The sequence below is a fragment of the Haliotis rubra genome, unplaced genomic scaffold (assembly GCF_003918875.1).
Source record: "Haliotis rubra isolate DU_JTF1 unplaced genomic scaffold, ASM391887v1 Scf622, whole genome shotgun sequence".
Taxonomy (NCBI): Eukaryota; Metazoa; Mollusca; class Gastropoda; order Lepetellida; family Haliotidae; genus Haliotis; species Haliotis rubra.
In genome coordinates, this window is record NW_025767327.1 from 11,990 (window position 1) to 29,990 (window position 18,001).

The 18,001-nt window shown below is 43.2% G+C and overlaps 1 protein-coding gene across 1 annotated transcript in view; it reads right to left on the reverse strand.

Moving 5' to 3' along the window:
• Nucleotides 1–471: 471 nt before the first annotated feature.
• LOC124256282 (neuralized-like protein 4) overlaps nucleotides 472–18,001 on the reverse strand; it is a 45,011-nt gene continuing 27,481 nt past the window's right edge. The window contains 17 exon segments of the mRNA XM_046690254.1: nucleotides 472–1,198; nucleotides 1,475–1,622; nucleotides 3,751–3,866; nucleotides 4,460–4,539; nucleotides 4,541–4,599; nucleotides 5,031–5,138; nucleotides 5,885–5,963; nucleotides 6,963–7,142; nucleotides 10,106–10,264; nucleotides 10,788–10,961; nucleotides 11,686–11,811; nucleotides 12,346–12,444; nucleotides 12,921–13,133; nucleotides 13,632–13,661; nucleotides 13,663–13,772; nucleotides 14,629–14,763; nucleotides 17,690–17,859. Coding sequence (XP_046546210.1) covers nucleotides 994–1,198; nucleotides 1,475–1,622; nucleotides 3,751–3,866; nucleotides 4,460–4,539; nucleotides 4,541–4,599; nucleotides 5,031–5,138; nucleotides 5,885–5,963; nucleotides 6,963–7,142; nucleotides 10,106–10,264; nucleotides 10,788–10,961; nucleotides 11,686–11,811; nucleotides 12,346–12,444; nucleotides 12,921–13,133; nucleotides 13,632–13,661; nucleotides 13,663–13,772; nucleotides 14,629–14,763; nucleotides 17,690–17,859 — 2,191 coding nt within the window. The 3' untranslated portion in view covers nucleotides 472–993.

Sequence of the window (18,001 nt, forward strand, 5' to 3'; positions counted from 1 at the left end):
ATACCAGAGCTCCATTCTACAAAGCAATCGTAGAAGTCCGACTATCCTAGCCTATGTTAACGTATGAAATACACAATGACATTTTAGAAAGTGGTCAAAGGAAACATATGTTATATTTGGGATTACACTTTCTTAGTAAAGTACAGATTCTAGTACATTTTTGGGTTGAGTCCCATCCGGGATTCGAACCCACATCCTCAGAGTCAGGCACCTAATCGCTTAGACCACTTACCAGTTGTCCGACTTCCATTTTTGTGGAAGCCGCTGTGGCTGAGCTGGTCTAAGCGTCTGATTTTGTGTGCTGGCGATTAGGTGCCTGACTCTGAGGGTGTGGGTTCGAATCCCGGATGGGACTCAACCCAAAAAAGTACTAGAATCTGTACTTTACTAAGAAAGTGTAATCCCAAATATAACATATGCTATGTTAACGTATGGTAGTTGAATCAGCCTTGCCCTAAGATTTCTTTGTGGAATGAGACCCAGGGTTATAAGCTGATTCGGTAACATGACACTAGAATCACTACCAGAATGACATGCCTGGGTTAAGTGCTAATCCCACATATAATCTTCAACAGGTTGATAATGCTTGAATCTGAACACTGGGCAGTCTCCTCCATCTGTTTTAAACATCCTCTGAACATCCTCAATACATCCTTCAAGAATGGATTCACTAATATTTCTCAAGAGTACAATTGGCATCAAGACCACATTAGATCTCCAGGAACAAGTCTTGAAGCCTGATTGGAGTATGAGTGATCACAACCCCTTCCTCTACTCTGATGACCACACAGATTGTCACTTTGTTCGAAACATGATCCGGAGAGTTTGAGGTATAGGGTTAAGTACTGTATCAAGTCATCAGTGTTCCAGCTATATATCCAACAGTATACATGTTCACATAAGTAGATGTAATGAAGACCATCAGATCCTATTTGGTTCACAGCCATAAAGATGAATACACTTCTCTCAGGTCTCTCACACACATCACTTTGTTCATTCCACTCTCAACAGCAGGGCATACAACATGGTGGAGCCTCGCTCCTTCGTGGACCACTCCAGCTCGCTGTTGTTAAACTTGGGATCGATGGGGTCGCTGGCCTCTATGGTCTGTGGGCCGACCTTGTACGACCCTGGTTTCACCCACACCTGGAATGCAACTCGTGCCTGGTACAGTTTCTTGGTTTTGATGTCTGTAAATCTGAAACATGAACACAGTTTAATAAATTATTTGAGTTCTTGCTTGTTAATTTACATCACACATAGCAACATTCCATCTAAATGACGATGACATGTCATGACCAGACAAATCAGTGAGTGTGTGGTGATCCATCCCTTTGGAGTATGGCATCTGGAATGGTGATCTGGAATGTTCATCTGTGTTTTGATATTCCTACCAATGACCTGACACCCCTACCTGTTATCTGGTATGCTGAAGTGAGATCTGGTAAGCCAATGTGAGATCTAGAATGCCTACCTGTGTTTTGGTGCGAACTCCGAGGATCCTGCGTATCGTATTGTAGGGGAGAAGAAGATCTGCTGGCCCCCGAAGCTGTCTGGCTTGGCTTTCTCTGTGAACACCTGTGGCTGTGGAATGAGGATGCTCTTCCCCCCTGCTGGGTCACCTGGGGATGAAAGATAGAGTTAGTTGTTTTCTTCATGCAGCTACCTCACTACTGAGATCTGTACAAGGTCACTGGGGTACACTGCAACACTGCCTGTCCACTACCTTTGTTAGTCTGATATAAGTATCCATGACACTGCATTGTATTTGGGTTGCATCAAGATGCATTACTCTGTTGAAAAATGCAGGTAGTGGACATTTACAACTAATGAAGTATTACCCTTGATCAGACAAGTACAGTGAAAGTGATCCTGAAAAAGTGAAATTCTTAGTGTTGAGTATTTGCTTAGTATGTGTTGAGTGTGTGTTGAGAATGTGTGAGTATGTGTTGAGTATGTGTTGAGTATGTGTTGAGAATGTGTGAGAATGTGTGAGAATGTGTATGTTTTGAGTATGTGTTGAGAATGTGTTGAGTATGTATTGAGAATGTGTGAGAATGTGTTGAGTATGTGTTGAGAATGTGTGAGAATGTGTGAGAATGTGTTGAGTTTATGTTGAGTATGTGTTGAGAATGTGTGAGTATGTGTTGAGTGTGTGAGAATGTGTTGAGTATGTGTAGAGAATGTGTTAGAATGTGTCAAGTATGTGTTGAGAATGTGTCGAGAATGTGTTAGAATGTGTAAAGTATGTGTTGAGAATGTGTGGAGTATGTGTTGAGAATATGTGTGTGAGTGTGTGAGAATGTGTTGAGAATGTGTTGAGAATGTGAGAATGTGTTGAGAATGTGTGAGAATGTGTGTGTGTGTGAGTCTGTGTTGAGTATGTGTTGAGAATGTGTTGAGAATGTGTGTTTGAGTTTGTGAGTATGTGTTGAGAATGTGTTGAGAATGTGTGTGAGAATGTGTTGAGTATGTGTTGAGAATGTGTGAGAATGTGTGTTGAGTGATGTGTTGAGATGAATGTGTGTTGAGAATGTGTGAGTATGTGTTGAGTATGTGTGAGTATGTGTTGAGTATGTGTGAGTGTGTTGAGAATGTGTTGAGTATGTGTTGAGAATGTGCTGAGAATGTGTGTGAGTATGTGTTGAGAATGTGTGTGAGAATGTGTTGAGTATGTGTGTGAGAATGTGTTGAGTATGTGTTGAGAATGTGTTGAGTATGTGTATGAATATGTGTTGAGAATGTGTTGAGAATGTGTTGAGTATGTGTTTGAGTATGTGTGAGAATGTGTTGAGAATGTGTTGAGTATGTGTTGAGAATGTGTGAGAATGTGTTCAGTATGTGTTGAGTATGTGTATGTGTTGAGTATGTGTAGAATGTGTTGAGTGTGTGAGAATGTGCTAGAATGTGTCAGTATGTGTTGAGTATGTGTGAGAATGTGTGAAATGTGTAGATTTTGAGTATGTTTTGAGTATGTGTTGAGAATGTGTTGAGAATGTGTGAGAATGTGTGAGAATGTGTTGAGAATGTGTGAGAATGTGTTGAGTATGTGTTGAGAATGTGTGAGAATGTGTTGAGTTCATGTTGAGTGTGTGAGAATGTGTTGAGTATGTGTTGAGAATGTGCTAGAATGTGTCGAGTATGTGTTGAGTATGTGTTGAGAATGTGTTGAGTATGTGTTGAGTATGTGTTGAGAATGTGTGTGAGTAGTATGTGTTGAGTATGTGTTGAGTATGTGTTGAGAATGTGTGAGTATTTGTTGAGAATGTGTGAGCATTTGTTGAGTATGTGTTGAGAATGTGTGTGCTGAGTATGTGTTGAGTATGTGTTGAGTATGTGTTGAGTATGTGTTTGTGTTGAGTATGTGTTGAGTATGTGTTGAGTATGTGTTGAGTATGTGTTGAGAGTATGTGTTGAGTATGTGTATGTGTTGAGTATGTGTTGAGTATGTGTTGAGTATGTGTTGAGTATGTGTTGAATATGTGTTGAGTATGTGTTGAGTATGTGTTGAATATGTGTTGAATATGTGTTGAGTATGTGTTCAGTATGTGTTCAGTATGTGTGAGAGTGTGTTGAGAATGTGTTGAGTATGTGTTGAGTATGTGAGTATGTGTTGAGTATGTGAGTATGTGTTGAGTATGTGTTGAGCATGTGTTCAGTATGTGTTGAGCATGTGTTGAGAATATGTGAGTATTTGTTCAGTATGTGTTGAATACTTGTTAAGTAGAGAGGTGAGTACAGCTCACATACCTGGCAGTAAGAGATCACCGTAGTCCAGAATCCGCCTCACCACCTCCACCCTGGTCCCATGGTACGCAGCGTGCCACTTCTCAAACACATTCAGTGAGTGGGCTTTACAGGGAGCTCTGCAAGACAGAAACACCAGCATTATGCAAAATCTCCCTGGCTCTTTCAGGGGAGACCCTGGTTATTCTTCTTATGGTAAAAAGCTTACACAGCCTTTGCATTATCAAGATTTTACATGTGTGATGTTTTTACATTAATTTGAATAAATAAGACTTAAATAGCTCATTGCAGCTCATTAAGAGTAGAGGCTTATGTAGAAAGCAACCAGTTTCCCTGGACGTTCACTAGTCTCAACTCAGTATTTCAATTCTAGGTTACTACAGACTTAAGCTGGTTTTACAGTGCTAGCTCACTGAGATACCATGCCACAGTTAAGCATGAATACCCCACTCAGACACATTATACTGACTCCCGAGCCGACCAGTCCTTGTTGTACCTATTAATGCCAGCGCCAGGCAGGCACCAGCAAGTACCATATTTTAACACCGTTTGGTATGACGCAGCCAGGGATCGAACCCCTGACCTACCGCTCACCGGGCGGACGCTCTAACCACAACACCACGCAGGCATCTCTTTGATACAGGATGACACATGAATGATTTGTAAACTTGAAAACGTAACTTCTCATTTCAACAGTTTAGAGACAGCTCACCTGAGCACAAATCGGCACCAGCCGAAAGGTATAGCATAATCACTGGGGGGATCCCCCCTCCGCACGTAGAAGTCGTCTCCCCCTCATCTTATGACAGGTCTCACAGTAGCACATGTTGTACTGCATGTCGAAATACCCATCTGAAATAACACAATACAGATTGGTTGTTCTTTTATTTATCTGCAATATTCATACAAATCTATAAGACAGAGCTTGATATAATGAAGCATATGGGTGTCTCCCTGAGTCTGACCACCAACTCTATTAGTCTGCTCTCATGACCTGGACACGTTCCTGGGTATCAATTCTAACCCGATATTGCAGTTTTCCTTCAAGAAAAGCATGAAGACCTATTCCTACCAGGTTTGGAATGTAAGAAAACATGAGTCATGTAGCTTCAGTTAGCATGACACAACAGCTTCACTGATATCGTATACCAACTCCTGTGTTGATTAGCTTCTTTGAAGTGGTATATTAAGAATATTTTCACATAAACAACAGGAACAGAAATAAAGTGCAGTCTCTACAAAACAACATTGGCAGTTCTAAGTGAGTACAACATTTGTTTTACCTGGTAAGCCCAATGACGTGCGTAGTCTTGAGCAAAGATTCTGATATTCACAGTTCCTCATGACTGACAGGTCACACACCATCCTGCCTCCCTGCTTCTCCTTCACCACTGCAACAAACCAGTCACATTCACGAACATCATGCAGGGTACTGTATCTCCATTCTATTCCAAAACAAACAGCCTCAATCCACCTGGTTCAGATTGGAAATGAGGTCACCATTTCAACCATTAATTATGCACTTCATTCTGATTGGTCAGAGTTTTTCAAATAGCACGATCAAACACTGGTCATTTCAGTCACTCATGATTGTTTTGCTAAATACCCTGTACCTTCTCTTTACTGAAGGATGGTGTCAGGGAGTGACATAAACATCTCAATCTGTCTTACCATATCTATTTCTTTTTCTCAAATGTGTGTCTGAACTTCTCACACTGTACACCCCTGCATGATGTCTAAGATCCCAGAATCATCACTTACATGCAGTCCCTGAAGTCAGACTTGTCTCCTATGGCCAGAGGACCTTTGCTTACACTGCAGCATTGCTTTGGAATTCACTGCCAGCTGACGTCAAATGTGCCGAATCACTGAACTCTTTCAAGTCCCTTCTAAATACTCATTACTTCTCCATAGCTTTATCTTAGATCCTTTCTTCCTTTTTAACTCCAACTATTTGTAGTGTCATGTATACATTGTACATAGCTTTACCCTTTTTGTAGCGCCTTGAGCAAGCATTGAATGCACGGATACAGGTGCAGTTATAAATACCCACTATTATTATTATTATTATTATTATTATTATTAAAAGAGCAATTTGACTGCATTTCCTGTCAATATGTGTCAGGTAACCACTCACCATCATCAATGTCTGCCTTCTCTCGGTCGTCGCCAACGTTGAGGGGCGGCATGTTCCCTTCCTCACTTACTATTGTCACCTGCAAGGCCAAATAATGTTTGAAATACTTAGAAAGTTGCACACTACAATATCCACACAATGTATAGCCCCCCCTGAGCAAACCATGACCATGCAGATCAACAGCAGTACCCTGAATGTAATATTGCCAAATTTCAATTCAATCAGGTAAAAAGTCGATTGTTTTATGGCCACCAACAACACCTGTATTCCTCAAAGGACTTGTACTGCTTTTAGACTGGCAAAGCTGGAGCTGTATCCAACAACCGATGACCAACAACCCAGAGGTGAGTCAGTGACTTGGATTTGAACAGTCTGCCGGGACAAACATGGCTCTGAGCATCATTTTCAGTCAAGTTTTGAGTAATCATATGGATTATTATAGCTGAAACAGATGTTTGGGTTTACACTTTCTCAGTGAAGTAGAGAATCTAGTACTTTTACTGAGAAAAGTACCATTTCAGTTGCATTGTGTATTCAGAGATTAAGCTCTGAATTAGCTGAGCCGTACTAGACTGATCAGAATTTTACTAGACGCAGAATTCACATGAGTGGTTAAAGTGGCAGACTGTCAACAGATGATTGCCGACTTGTCAGCATTAAGGTCTATGGTACTTTTACCATTCAAGGGGCAATGGGGTAGCCTAGTGGTTAAAGTGTTCGCTCGCCACGCTGAAGACCCAGGTTCAATTCCCCACATGGGTACAATGTGTGAAGCCAATTTCTGGTGTCCCCCGCCGTGATATTGCTGGAATATTGCTAAATATGTGTAAAACTGAACTCACTCACACTCACACTCATTTACCATTCAAGTGAAACCCACAATCACTAGATTAGTCATGACAAACCTTAAAACATAAACAAGAACAATTGTGTAGTAATGCCAACAAAAGACAAAAAATATAGCTTCTAGACCTTAACTGAACTTTTCTACAACAAGGAAAGGTGTTATATACATCAAGGTCCGATATTGTCATCCTCTTTTATGTCATCTAAATTTTAACAATCGGATATATATTACCTGTTCACATTGGCCATACAAGTCGATCATTCAGAAACAAGGTGTAGGGACGTCTCTGACTGCAACACCCTGGTCGACTCCGTTGATGTAGAGATGGAGGCAGTTCTCGTCATCAACCAGTAGACCCACGTACTGTCCCACTTGTAGGCTATCCAAGTTGCAGGCCAAGCGGTCTCGCACCTGATAACAAGTCAACATCACATCTGATAGTACAACATGGGCTCTTGCTCCATACAAACACGGCTTGTAACTCTCACTGAAACCTGTATGGCAGTACCACACCTGAATGGTGCATAATGGTGCATAAGGTGACACTTTCTCACTCTTACAGTTAACGGATTCAATCAACTGGAACTATCTTGCACCTAAAGGAGATGACGTCCCAATGTATCAGTTTGTCACAGTTCCCTCCCTTGCACCAAAAGGAGAAGACAATGTCCCCATGTATGTCACAGTTGCCTCCCTTGCACCAAAAGGAGAAGACAATGTCCCCATGTATGTCACAGTTGCCTCCCTTGCACCAAAAGGAGAAGACAATGTCCCCATGTATGTCACAGTTGCCTCCCTTGCACCTGTATGACACAGTTGTGTATGTCTCCCTTGCAGGAGGAAGACAATGTCCCCATGTATGTCACAGTTGCCTCCCTTGCACCTAAAGGAGAAGACAATGTCCCCATGTATGTCACAGTTGCCTCCCTTGCACCAAAGGAGAAGACAATGTCCCCATGTATGTCACAGTTGCCTCCCTTGCACCAAAAGGAGAAGACAATGTCCCCATGTCACAGTTGTCCCCATGTATGGAGAAGACAATGTCCCAGTATGTCCTTCCCTCCCTTGCACCAAAGGAGAAGACAATGTCCCCATGTATGTCACAGTTGCCTCCCTTGCACCAAAAGGAGAAGACAATGTCCCCATGTATGTCACAGTTGCCTCCCTTGCACCAAAAGGAGAAGACAATGTCCCCATGTATGTCACAGTTGCCTCCCTTGCACCTAAAGGAGAAGACAATGTCCCCATGTATGTCACAGTTGCCTCCCTTGCACCAAAAGGAGAAGACAATGTCCCCATGTATGTCACAGTTGCCTCCCTTGCACCAAAAGGAGAAGACAATGTCCCCATGTATGTCACAGTTGCCTCCCTTGCACCAAAAGGAAGACAATGTCCCCAATGTCTCCTCCCAAAAAAGGAGAAGACAATGTCCCCATGTATGTCACAGTTGCCTCCCTTGCACCAAAAGGAGAAGACAATGTCTCCATGTATGTCATGCACCTATGTCCCCATGTATGTCAGTTGCCTCCCTTGCACCAAAGGAGAAGACAATGTCCCCATGTATGTCACAGTTGCCTCCCTTGCACCAAAAGGAGAAGACAATGTCTCCATGTATGTCACAGTTGCCTCCCTTGCACCTAAAGGAGAAGACAATGTCCCCATGTATGTCACAGTTGCCTCCCTTGCACCAAAAGGAAGACAATGTCCCCATGTATGTCACAGTTGCCTCCCTTGCACCTAAAGGAGAAGACAATGTCTCATGTATGTCACAGTTGCCTCCCTTGTAGAAAAGGAGAAGACAATGTCCCCATGTATGTCACAGTTGCCTCCCTTGCACCTAAAAGGAAGACAATGTCAATGTCCCCATGTCTCATGTCACAGTTGCCTCCCTTGCACCAAAAGGAGAAGACAATGTCCCCATGTATGTCACAGTTGCCTCCCTTGCACCAAAAGGAGAAGACAATGTCTCCATGTATGTCACAGTTGTATGTCCTCCTCCTTGTACCATGTAAGAAAGAGAAGACAATGTCCCCATGTATGTCACAGTTGCCTCCCTTGCACCAAAGACAATGGAAAGTATGTCCTCCCTTGCACAATGTCCCCATGTATGTCACAGTTGCCTCCCTTGCACCAAAAGGAGAAGACAATGTCTCCATGTATGTCACAGTTGCCTCCCTTGCACCAAAAGGAGAAGACAATGTCCCCATGTATGTCACAGTTGCCTCCCTTGCACCAAAAGGAGAAGACAATGTCTCCATGTATGTGTCCCTTGTACAGTTCCCTCCCTTGCACCAAAAGGAGAAGACAATGTCCCATGTGTATGTCACAGTTGCCTCCCTTGCACCCTTGTAAAAAGGAGAAGACAATGTCTTGCCATGTATGTCAATGTCTCCATGTTGCCTCCCTTGTACCAAAAGGAGAGACAATGTCTCCATGTATGTCACAGTTGCCTCCCTTGCACCAAAGGAGAAGACAATGTCCCCATGTATGTCACAGTTGCCTCCTTGTCACCAAAAGGAGAAGACAATGTCCCCATGTATGTCACAGTTGCCTCCCTTGCACCAAAAGGAGAAGACAATGTCCCCATGTATGTCACAGTTGCCTCCCTTGCACCTAAAGGAAGACAATGTCCCCATGTATGTCACAGTTGCCTCCCTTGCACCAAAGGGAGAAGACAATGTCCCCATGTATGTCACAGTTGCCTCCCTTGCACCAAAGGAAGACAATGTCCCCATGTATGTATGCACAGTTCAGTTGCCTTCCCTTGCACCTAAAGGAGAAGACAATGTCCCCATGTATGTCACAGTTGCCTCCCTTGCACCAAAAGGAGAAGACAATGTCCCCATGTATGTTGGCTCCCCTTGCCTGTCCTTGCACCAAAGGACAATGTCCCCATGTATGTCACACCTTTGCACCAAAAGGAGAAGACAATGTCCCCATGTATGTCACAGTTGCCTCCCTTGCACCTCCCTTGCACCAAAAGGAAAGGAGAAGACAATGTCCCCATGTATGTCACAGTTGCCTCCCTTGCACCAAAAGGAGAAGACAATGTCTCATGTATGTCACAGTTGCCTCCCTTGCACCAAAGGAGAAGACAATGTCCCCATGTATGTCACAGTTGCCTCCCTTGCACCAAAAGGAGAAGACAATGTCACTCTCCCCTTGCACCAAAAGAGTATGTCCTCCCTTGCATGTTGTCCTCACCCTCCCTTGCACCAAAAGGAGAAGACAATGTCCCCATGTATGTCACAGTTGCCTCCCTTGCACTAAAGGAGAAGACAATTAAAGGAGAAGACAATGTCCCCATGTATGTCACAGTTGCCTCCCTTGCACCTAAAGGAGACGACGTCCCAATGTATGTCGCTGTTGCCTACCTTGCACCCGCAGAGAGAAACACTGTCCCCATGTACGACTAGTGATGACTTTTTAATACTGATGGCTGAGACAGGGAAGTTGTAGCGTTCGCAGGAGAAGCCAAGGACGCCCAACATCAAGGAGGCACTCCAGCGGTGATTGAGCTTGTCAATCCGAACCTGCAACATGACACTTTAGCTTCATACTCCATGGCTCTCTCAGTAGTTTGTAATGTGTAACATATTGTTGTTGACAGAAACAGGTTTCAGTTTGTACATTAAGCATTTACCTCATGTGCTACAACCGATAGTTGGAAAGACTGTTTCTATTACTTCTATGGCTCACTACTGAAGGACTGAATGTTTTCTTTTCTTATTTTTTTTCAAGCCGAAATAGTGTCTATTTTGTGAGGTTGGTTTGTTTTTTTGTTACTCTACCAATTGTACATACACCTGCCATCCAAAGTTAGTAGTCACTTAGAAGTGATAAAAGTGCAGCTTTTCAGCCTTATGCAAGCCAAAACACTGTGGATGCCAGCGATAGACTTCACACAATGTGGAAAATCCCCCTGGTCTTCAGGAGCTGAAGGTGTCGCCAGTATAATGCCCCACAATACATTTCTCAGCCCCATAACTATAATGCGCGTGTACCAGTTCATCATCAACAAGCCCTAGTCTAAAATGCAAGCAAGGTCCAGTCTACCTGAAACAGTTTCTTGCGTGTGAGAGGTTTGTGTGACATGACGATGCCCTGGTTGTAGCTGGCCACCCGGCGTGCTGTCAGGTTGTTGTTGCTCAGCAGAATATTCTTCCCATGGTTACCATGGAAACTGGTAACACTTGCTGCCATTGTGTCGTGGTCCTGGTCTCGATCAGCCTGTACAGAAACCAGCGTGACGTGGAACATTCATGACCAAGTGTAGCTTTTGAGGCCATCCATACTGCTGTATGAATGATATATAGGAACAACTTGCGAGTGTCAGGGAATGGGGTTTGTGCAACTCATATCAGTTGTCCATGCGACCATACACACAGTAAATGGTAGCTAAGGTCAGGTGAAATGGGGTTTTATATCACACACTGTATTTGATGCATTTATATAGTGGCATGCATGAATGTTTCTGTCTGCTTACATGTGTTTGTGTGAGTGGGTGCACCTGTGTGTTCAAATGCAGGAGTATACCTTCTTGTATTAGCACAGGCAAGTACCATTTCTATAGCCCACTGTGACACTGTGCCACAGTTTTAACATGGATGCTCCAATCAGACACTGTACACAGACTCTGAAGCTACCAGTTTTAGTTTTATCCCACTGATACCAGACCGAGGTACATTAAGTTTTTTTGGTTTGGTTTTGTTGTTTAACGCAGCAATAGTCTGGGCCAGACAATCCAGTGATCAACAGCATGAGCATCGATCTACGCAATTGGGATATGATGACATGTGTCAACCCAGTCAGCGAGCCTGACCACCTGATCCTGTTAGTCGCCTCTTGCGACAAGCATGGGTTGCTGAAGATCAGTTCTAACCCGGACGCGTCGTTTGTCTTATGGACACCATGTACATCACTGGTAAATACACTGGACTTGTCAGTCTCTCACCTGGGAATCCACTTGGTCCAGGATGACAGGGGGAGACTTGGGGGTACTGGGGGTCTCAGCTATTGCACTGCTGATAATACTGACAGATTCCACCGATCCATACAGGTCTATCACAGCAAACACATTCTGCAGGAACACAATGGACAATACAATGTTAAACATTTACAGAAGGCTAATTAAGGAGCACTCAATGAATACTTCAAAGAAACATTACAGGATCCAAAGATAATCACAAGAGTATGGAGGCGTAAGACTGACTGACAGAGTTTGGTTTTACTCCGCTTTTAGCAATATTCCAGCAATATCACGGCGGGGGACACCAGAAATGGACTTCACACATTTTACCCATGTGGGGACTCGAACCCGGGTTTTCGGCGTGACGAGCCAACGCTTTAACCACTAGACTACCCCACCGCCCTGGAGGCGTAAGAAACTGAAGATGATCAACTGCCTGGCAGTGGCTGTCCTCAGACTCAGGCTGCAATGGAAGAATTTGTTTAGGTTATAAACCATTGACTTGATTACTGTGTTGATAAGGCTGACTCACCAACATGGAGCAACCACTGTGGTCAGACTGAAGAGAAATGTTGAACACAATGGACGGTGTTGCAGCAAAGTGACTCATGTGATTTAAATAGATATTCTGGCTGACATGTTTACCTTTGGAATGTTGGAAGCAGCTATTCCAAGATCCTCCCCATTTAGATAGATATGAAGAGTGCCATCCGAACACCTGCGGATACCGATTCTGTTTCCCACCTGACGAAAATAGAACAGCAAGTTTTTTAACAATGTTTAATATGTACAAATGCTGTAACTACATCTTACTTTTCAACAGGATTCCCCTTTACTGGAAGACTAGCTCCAGATCAATTGGCAGTTCCAGCCAGTGAGTGAGTGAGTTTGGTTTTACTCCGCTTTTGGAACTATCATAGGCAGGGGACATCAGAACTGGTCATCTCACATGGTACCTATGTCGGGAATCTAACCCAGGTGTTCAGCATTTACCAGCTACCTAGCACGATGCACCTCCAGCAAATAGGAATGAAGTCAACACAAAAACACTTGGTTGATCTGACTAATGCCCTGACGCTGATCAGTTTAGCACTTACCGCTTTACTTCACAGCACAGACATTCTCTCAGGCCAAGAAAATAAAACTGCCAAATCCTTTAACCACTCTTTCACACAATGTTCCACAACAAACACAAGAAGCCATCATCTGTCCCACTGTACCTCTAATCTCTCCAGAGATGGGGCATAGTTTTCTTTGATAGTTTTCCCTGACTTCTTCACCTCCGATCCTGAGACAATCCATGTGACCTTTGAGGTGATCTCCTCCGCGCTGGCTGGGATCTGAGAGAGGGGGGTAGAGTCCGAGATGGCCATGGTTGTCAGGCCGATATGTATTGACCCAGACCACTGGTTGGACACCTCCTCAACTTTGATCTGATGGCAAGAAAAGTTACCATGGTTACATGTGTCTTTTTAGCTACTTTTTGTTTTACATTACAAGGCAAAATTTCAACTATATTTGGAGTATTTCTTTCCTTTTGGGATTAAGTATATATTTTAGTGGCCTAAAAATGTTTACATCAGAAAATATGAGGATTGTATTTCTAAACTCTTTCAGCAAAATCTCTTGGTTTCCAAGAAGAATGGGCTTCAAACTGGCAACTAAAGTCATGCCACACTATATTTATCTGACCCACTCATCCATCCTGCAGACTGACTGACTGAGTTTGGTTTTACACCGCTTTAAGCAATATTCCAGCAATATCACGGCGAGGGGACACCAGAAATGGGCTTCACTCATTGTACCCATGTGGGGATTCGAACCTGGGTCTTTGGCGTGAAGAGCCAACGCTTTAACCACTAGACTACCCCACCACCCCCATCCTGCAGAAATAACATACTACAATGAAACTGTAGACTTCTCAAACTCACCTCAAATAGCTCATCATACTTGAGTGGCTCCAGAGCTGAACACCACCCCGTGGTTGAAGTTCCTCACTCGGTTAGCTGTGCAGCCATTGTTCTTTATCACAATATTCTTCCCACAACAATTACTAAATCTGTGTGTTATTTCTGAAATTATTAGAGAAGAGATTACATGCTGAGCACTAACTGATCATTCACTAGAAAACTTAGGATGTAAAATCATTAAGATGGACAAGTGTAGAGAATACAGAAGCCTGACAAACGGTTTAAAACTCGGTACAGTAAACAACTGGGGAGAGTTAACTTTCAACTTTCCATGCAATGTTAGGATAGAGATGCTAGCAGCTTTATCAAGCAAGTGTAAGGATAGAAATTATCCATGATGGTCTACTAGCCTGAATAATGAAACCACATCTAGCAATAAACCATTAGATGTTTGAAAGGGTACCTTCAGCATTAACTAAACTGGTCTAAGCCAGCAAATGAGTGCTAATTATTGCAAGTAAAGTGCAAAAGCTCTCAAAGAAAAACAACCCTCCCTTGCTTGATGATGCTACATATAGCACATCTCCCTCAGGCAACACACTGCCCTGTTGACTCTGAGTAACATTCTCTTTGTATTCTGAGTGCAGAATTGTCTTACTGGAAACACTCATAAAATCTCCATTATCCAAATTATTGCATCATTTAAGGAATTATATTGCCAGGATCAGACAATATTTTGTACTTTTCAAAAGTCTGCAGAAACAAAGACCAACCTGGCAAAAGTTGCAGTAAGAATTAAAGGAAATGTCAACTGCCTTCCCTGACCTCATATCAGTCCAGTGGATGTATTTCAATTTTAGATTAACAGTCCAGGCTTTCATTTTTCTGAGACACTGATTATCAACCAAACTGTCCTGGTGATCTTTTCAACTTTGTTAGTGACATAGAGAAATATCCCATCTGATAAAATAATGCAGATGTCCCCAAGTCATCTGTTTCCCTTACACATGGTACTGACCTGAATTAAGAGCTGATGAAAGACTCTGTTCAATGTCAGCTATGACGATATGGTTGTCTGTCGGAAGCACACCTGACCCGCTGGTGATGCTCACCTGGGCACACTGACCATACAGGTCAACCACGGCGTACACACCTGGCAACACAAAACAACATACTTACATCATGGTGACCAACAGGTGGGTAATGAGATGCTCACCCGTGGGGACCCGTTATGATCATGTGACCAATAGATTAGGTCAATGTTATTCTTTCATGATAAAAGGTTGTATTGTCTTTGAAGATTTAGACATAATTTACAGTCACTTCTTTTGAACATAATACATGGTTAAGATATTGAAAAACCCAAAATTTCAGGTTCCGAGAATTTGATGTCAGAAACTAACATAACAATTATACCGGGTAGGGAGGGAATGGGTTTGTTTTTTTTTTTGTTTTATAAATGGGGGTAATAGGGATAGGGTAATAGGGGGTGGGGTTAACATTGTGTCTACCTAGAACATTGTGGTGTAATAGGGTAGGGTAATAGGGTGGTGCACAGGGTGGAGTGTAGGGTGGCTGGTGTGGAGTGTGTGTGTTTTGGTCCTGTGACTTGCTCTACCCATTAATGCCTACCAGGCAAGGACCAACAAGTATTTTTAACATTGTCTAACCCGACCTTCCCCTCTCTGGTTTTATTTGAAATGGATTCTGCCATCTTCATAAAATCAGCTTGACGATGACTGCCTCTATCTTACAAACATGTGTCTCTACCAAGTTACCACGCATTACCTGTGACTTGTCAACCTAGAACATTGTGTTGTATCTACCTGGAACATGACCTGTGACTTGTCTACCTAGAACATTGTGTCTACCTGTGACTTGTCTACCTAGAACATTGTGTCTACCTGTGACTTGTCTGTACTACCTGGAATGTGTCTACCTGTGACTTGTCTACCTAGAACATTGTGTCTACCTGTGACTTGTCCACCTAGAACATTGTGTCTACCTGTGACTTGTCCACCTAGAACATTGTGTCTACCTGTGACTTGTCCACCTGGAACATTGTGTCTACCTGTGACTTGTCTACCTAGAACATTGTGTCTACCTGTGACTTGTCTACCTAGAACATTGTGTCTACCTGTGACTTGTCTACCTAGAACATTGTGTCTACCTGTGACTTGTCTACCTAGAACATTGTGTCTACCTGTGACTTGTCCACCTAGAACATTGTGTCTACCTGTGACTTGTCTACCTAGAACATTGTGTGTGACTACCTGAACACTTGTCACCTGTGACCTAGAACATTGTGTCTACCTGTGACTTGTCTACCTAGAACATTGTGTCTACCTGTGACTTGTCTACCTAGAACATTGTGTCTACCTGTGACTTGTCTACCTAGAACATTGTGTCTACCTGTGACTTGTCTCACCTAGAACATTGTGTCTACCTGTCCACTTAGAACATTGTACCTGACTTGTCTACCTAGAACATTGTGTCTACCTGTGACTTATCCACCTAGAACATTGTGTCTACCTGTGACTTGTCCACCTAGAACATTGTGTCTACCTGTGACTTGTCTACCTAGAACATTGTGTCTACCTAGAACATTGTGTCTACCTGTGACTTGTCTACCTAGAACATTGTGTCTACCTGTGACTTGTCTACCTAGAACATTGTGTGTACCTGTGTCTACCTGTGACTTGTCTACCTAGAACATTGTGTCTACCTAGAACATTGTGTCTACCTGTGACTTGTCTACCTAGAACATTGTGTCTACCTGTGACTTGTCTACCTAGAACATTGTGTCTACCTGTGACTTGTCTACCTAGAACATTGTGTCTACCTGTGACTTGTCTACCTAGAACATTGTGTCTACCTGTGACTTGTCTACCTAGAACATTGTGTCTACCTGTGACTTGTCTACCTAGAACATTGTGTCTACCTGTGACTTGTCTACCTAGAACATTGTGTCTACCTGTGAACATTGTGTCTACCTAGAACATTGTGTCTACCTGTGACTTATCTACCTACATTGTGTCTACCTGTGACTTGTCTACCTAGAGAATTGTGTCTACCTGGAACATTGTGTCTACCTAGAACACACGTCTACCTGTGACTTGTCTACCTAGAACATTGTGTCTACCTGTGAACATTGTGTCTACCTAGAACATTGTGTCTACCTGTGACTTGTCTACCTAGAACATTGTGTCTAACTGTGACTTGTCTACCTAGAACATTGTGTCTACCTAGAACATTGTGTCTACCTAGAACATTGTGTCTACCTATTGTGTCTAACTGTGACTTGTCTACCTAGAACATTGTGTCTACCTGTGACTTGTCTACCTGTGACTTGTGTCACCTAGAACATTGTGTCTACCTGTGACTTGTCTACCTAGAACATTGTGTCCCTAGAACATTGTGTCTACCTACATTGACCTGTGACATTGTGTCTACCTGAACATTGACTACCTGTCTACCTAGAACATTGTGTCTACCTGTGACTTGTCTACCTAGAACATTGTGTCTACCTGTGACTTGTCCACCTAGAACATTGTGTGACTACCTAGTGACTTTGTCTACCTAGAACATTGTGTCTACTGTGTCTACCCTAGAACATTGTGTCTACCTGTGACTTGTCTACCTAGAACATTGTGTCTACCTGTGACTCTACCTGAAATATCAGACTTGTCTACCTAGAACATTGTGTCTACTGTGACTGTGTCTGACTTGTCTACCTAGAACATTGTCTACTGGAACATTGTGTCTACCTGTGACTTGTCCACCTAGAACATTGTGTCTACCTGTGACTTGTCTACCTAGAACATTGTGTCTACCTGTGACTTGTCTACCTAGAATATTGTGTCTAACTGGTGACTTGTCCACCTGGAACATTGTGTCTACCTGTGACTTGTCCACCTAGAATATTGTCTCTACCTGTGACTTGTCCACCTGGAACATTGTGTCTACCTGCACATCATGTCAACCTGGGACAATTTGTCTTCATGGATCTACCTGGTACAAGTCAACTGCAGACATTGTTCTACCTGGAACACTATTTCTACCTGGTGTGTTGTACCTACCTGGGGCTATGTCCTGACATGCCACGCCCTGATCCTCTCCGTTCAGGAAGAAGTGCAGACTGCCATCAGAGCATCTCATCATGCCGATGCGTGATCCCACAACGATGGCATCCAGATCAAGTGGGTACCCGTTTCTGATTGTAGAACCATCCTGCATGATCGCTGACCCACTGTGGGAGACATATAGTAGGCTATCAGAGGAAACATACAGTAGGCCATCAGAGGAGACATACAGTAGGCTGGCCATCAGAGGAGACATACAGTAGGGCCATCAGAGGAGACATCACAGAGACATACAGTAGGCCGGCCATC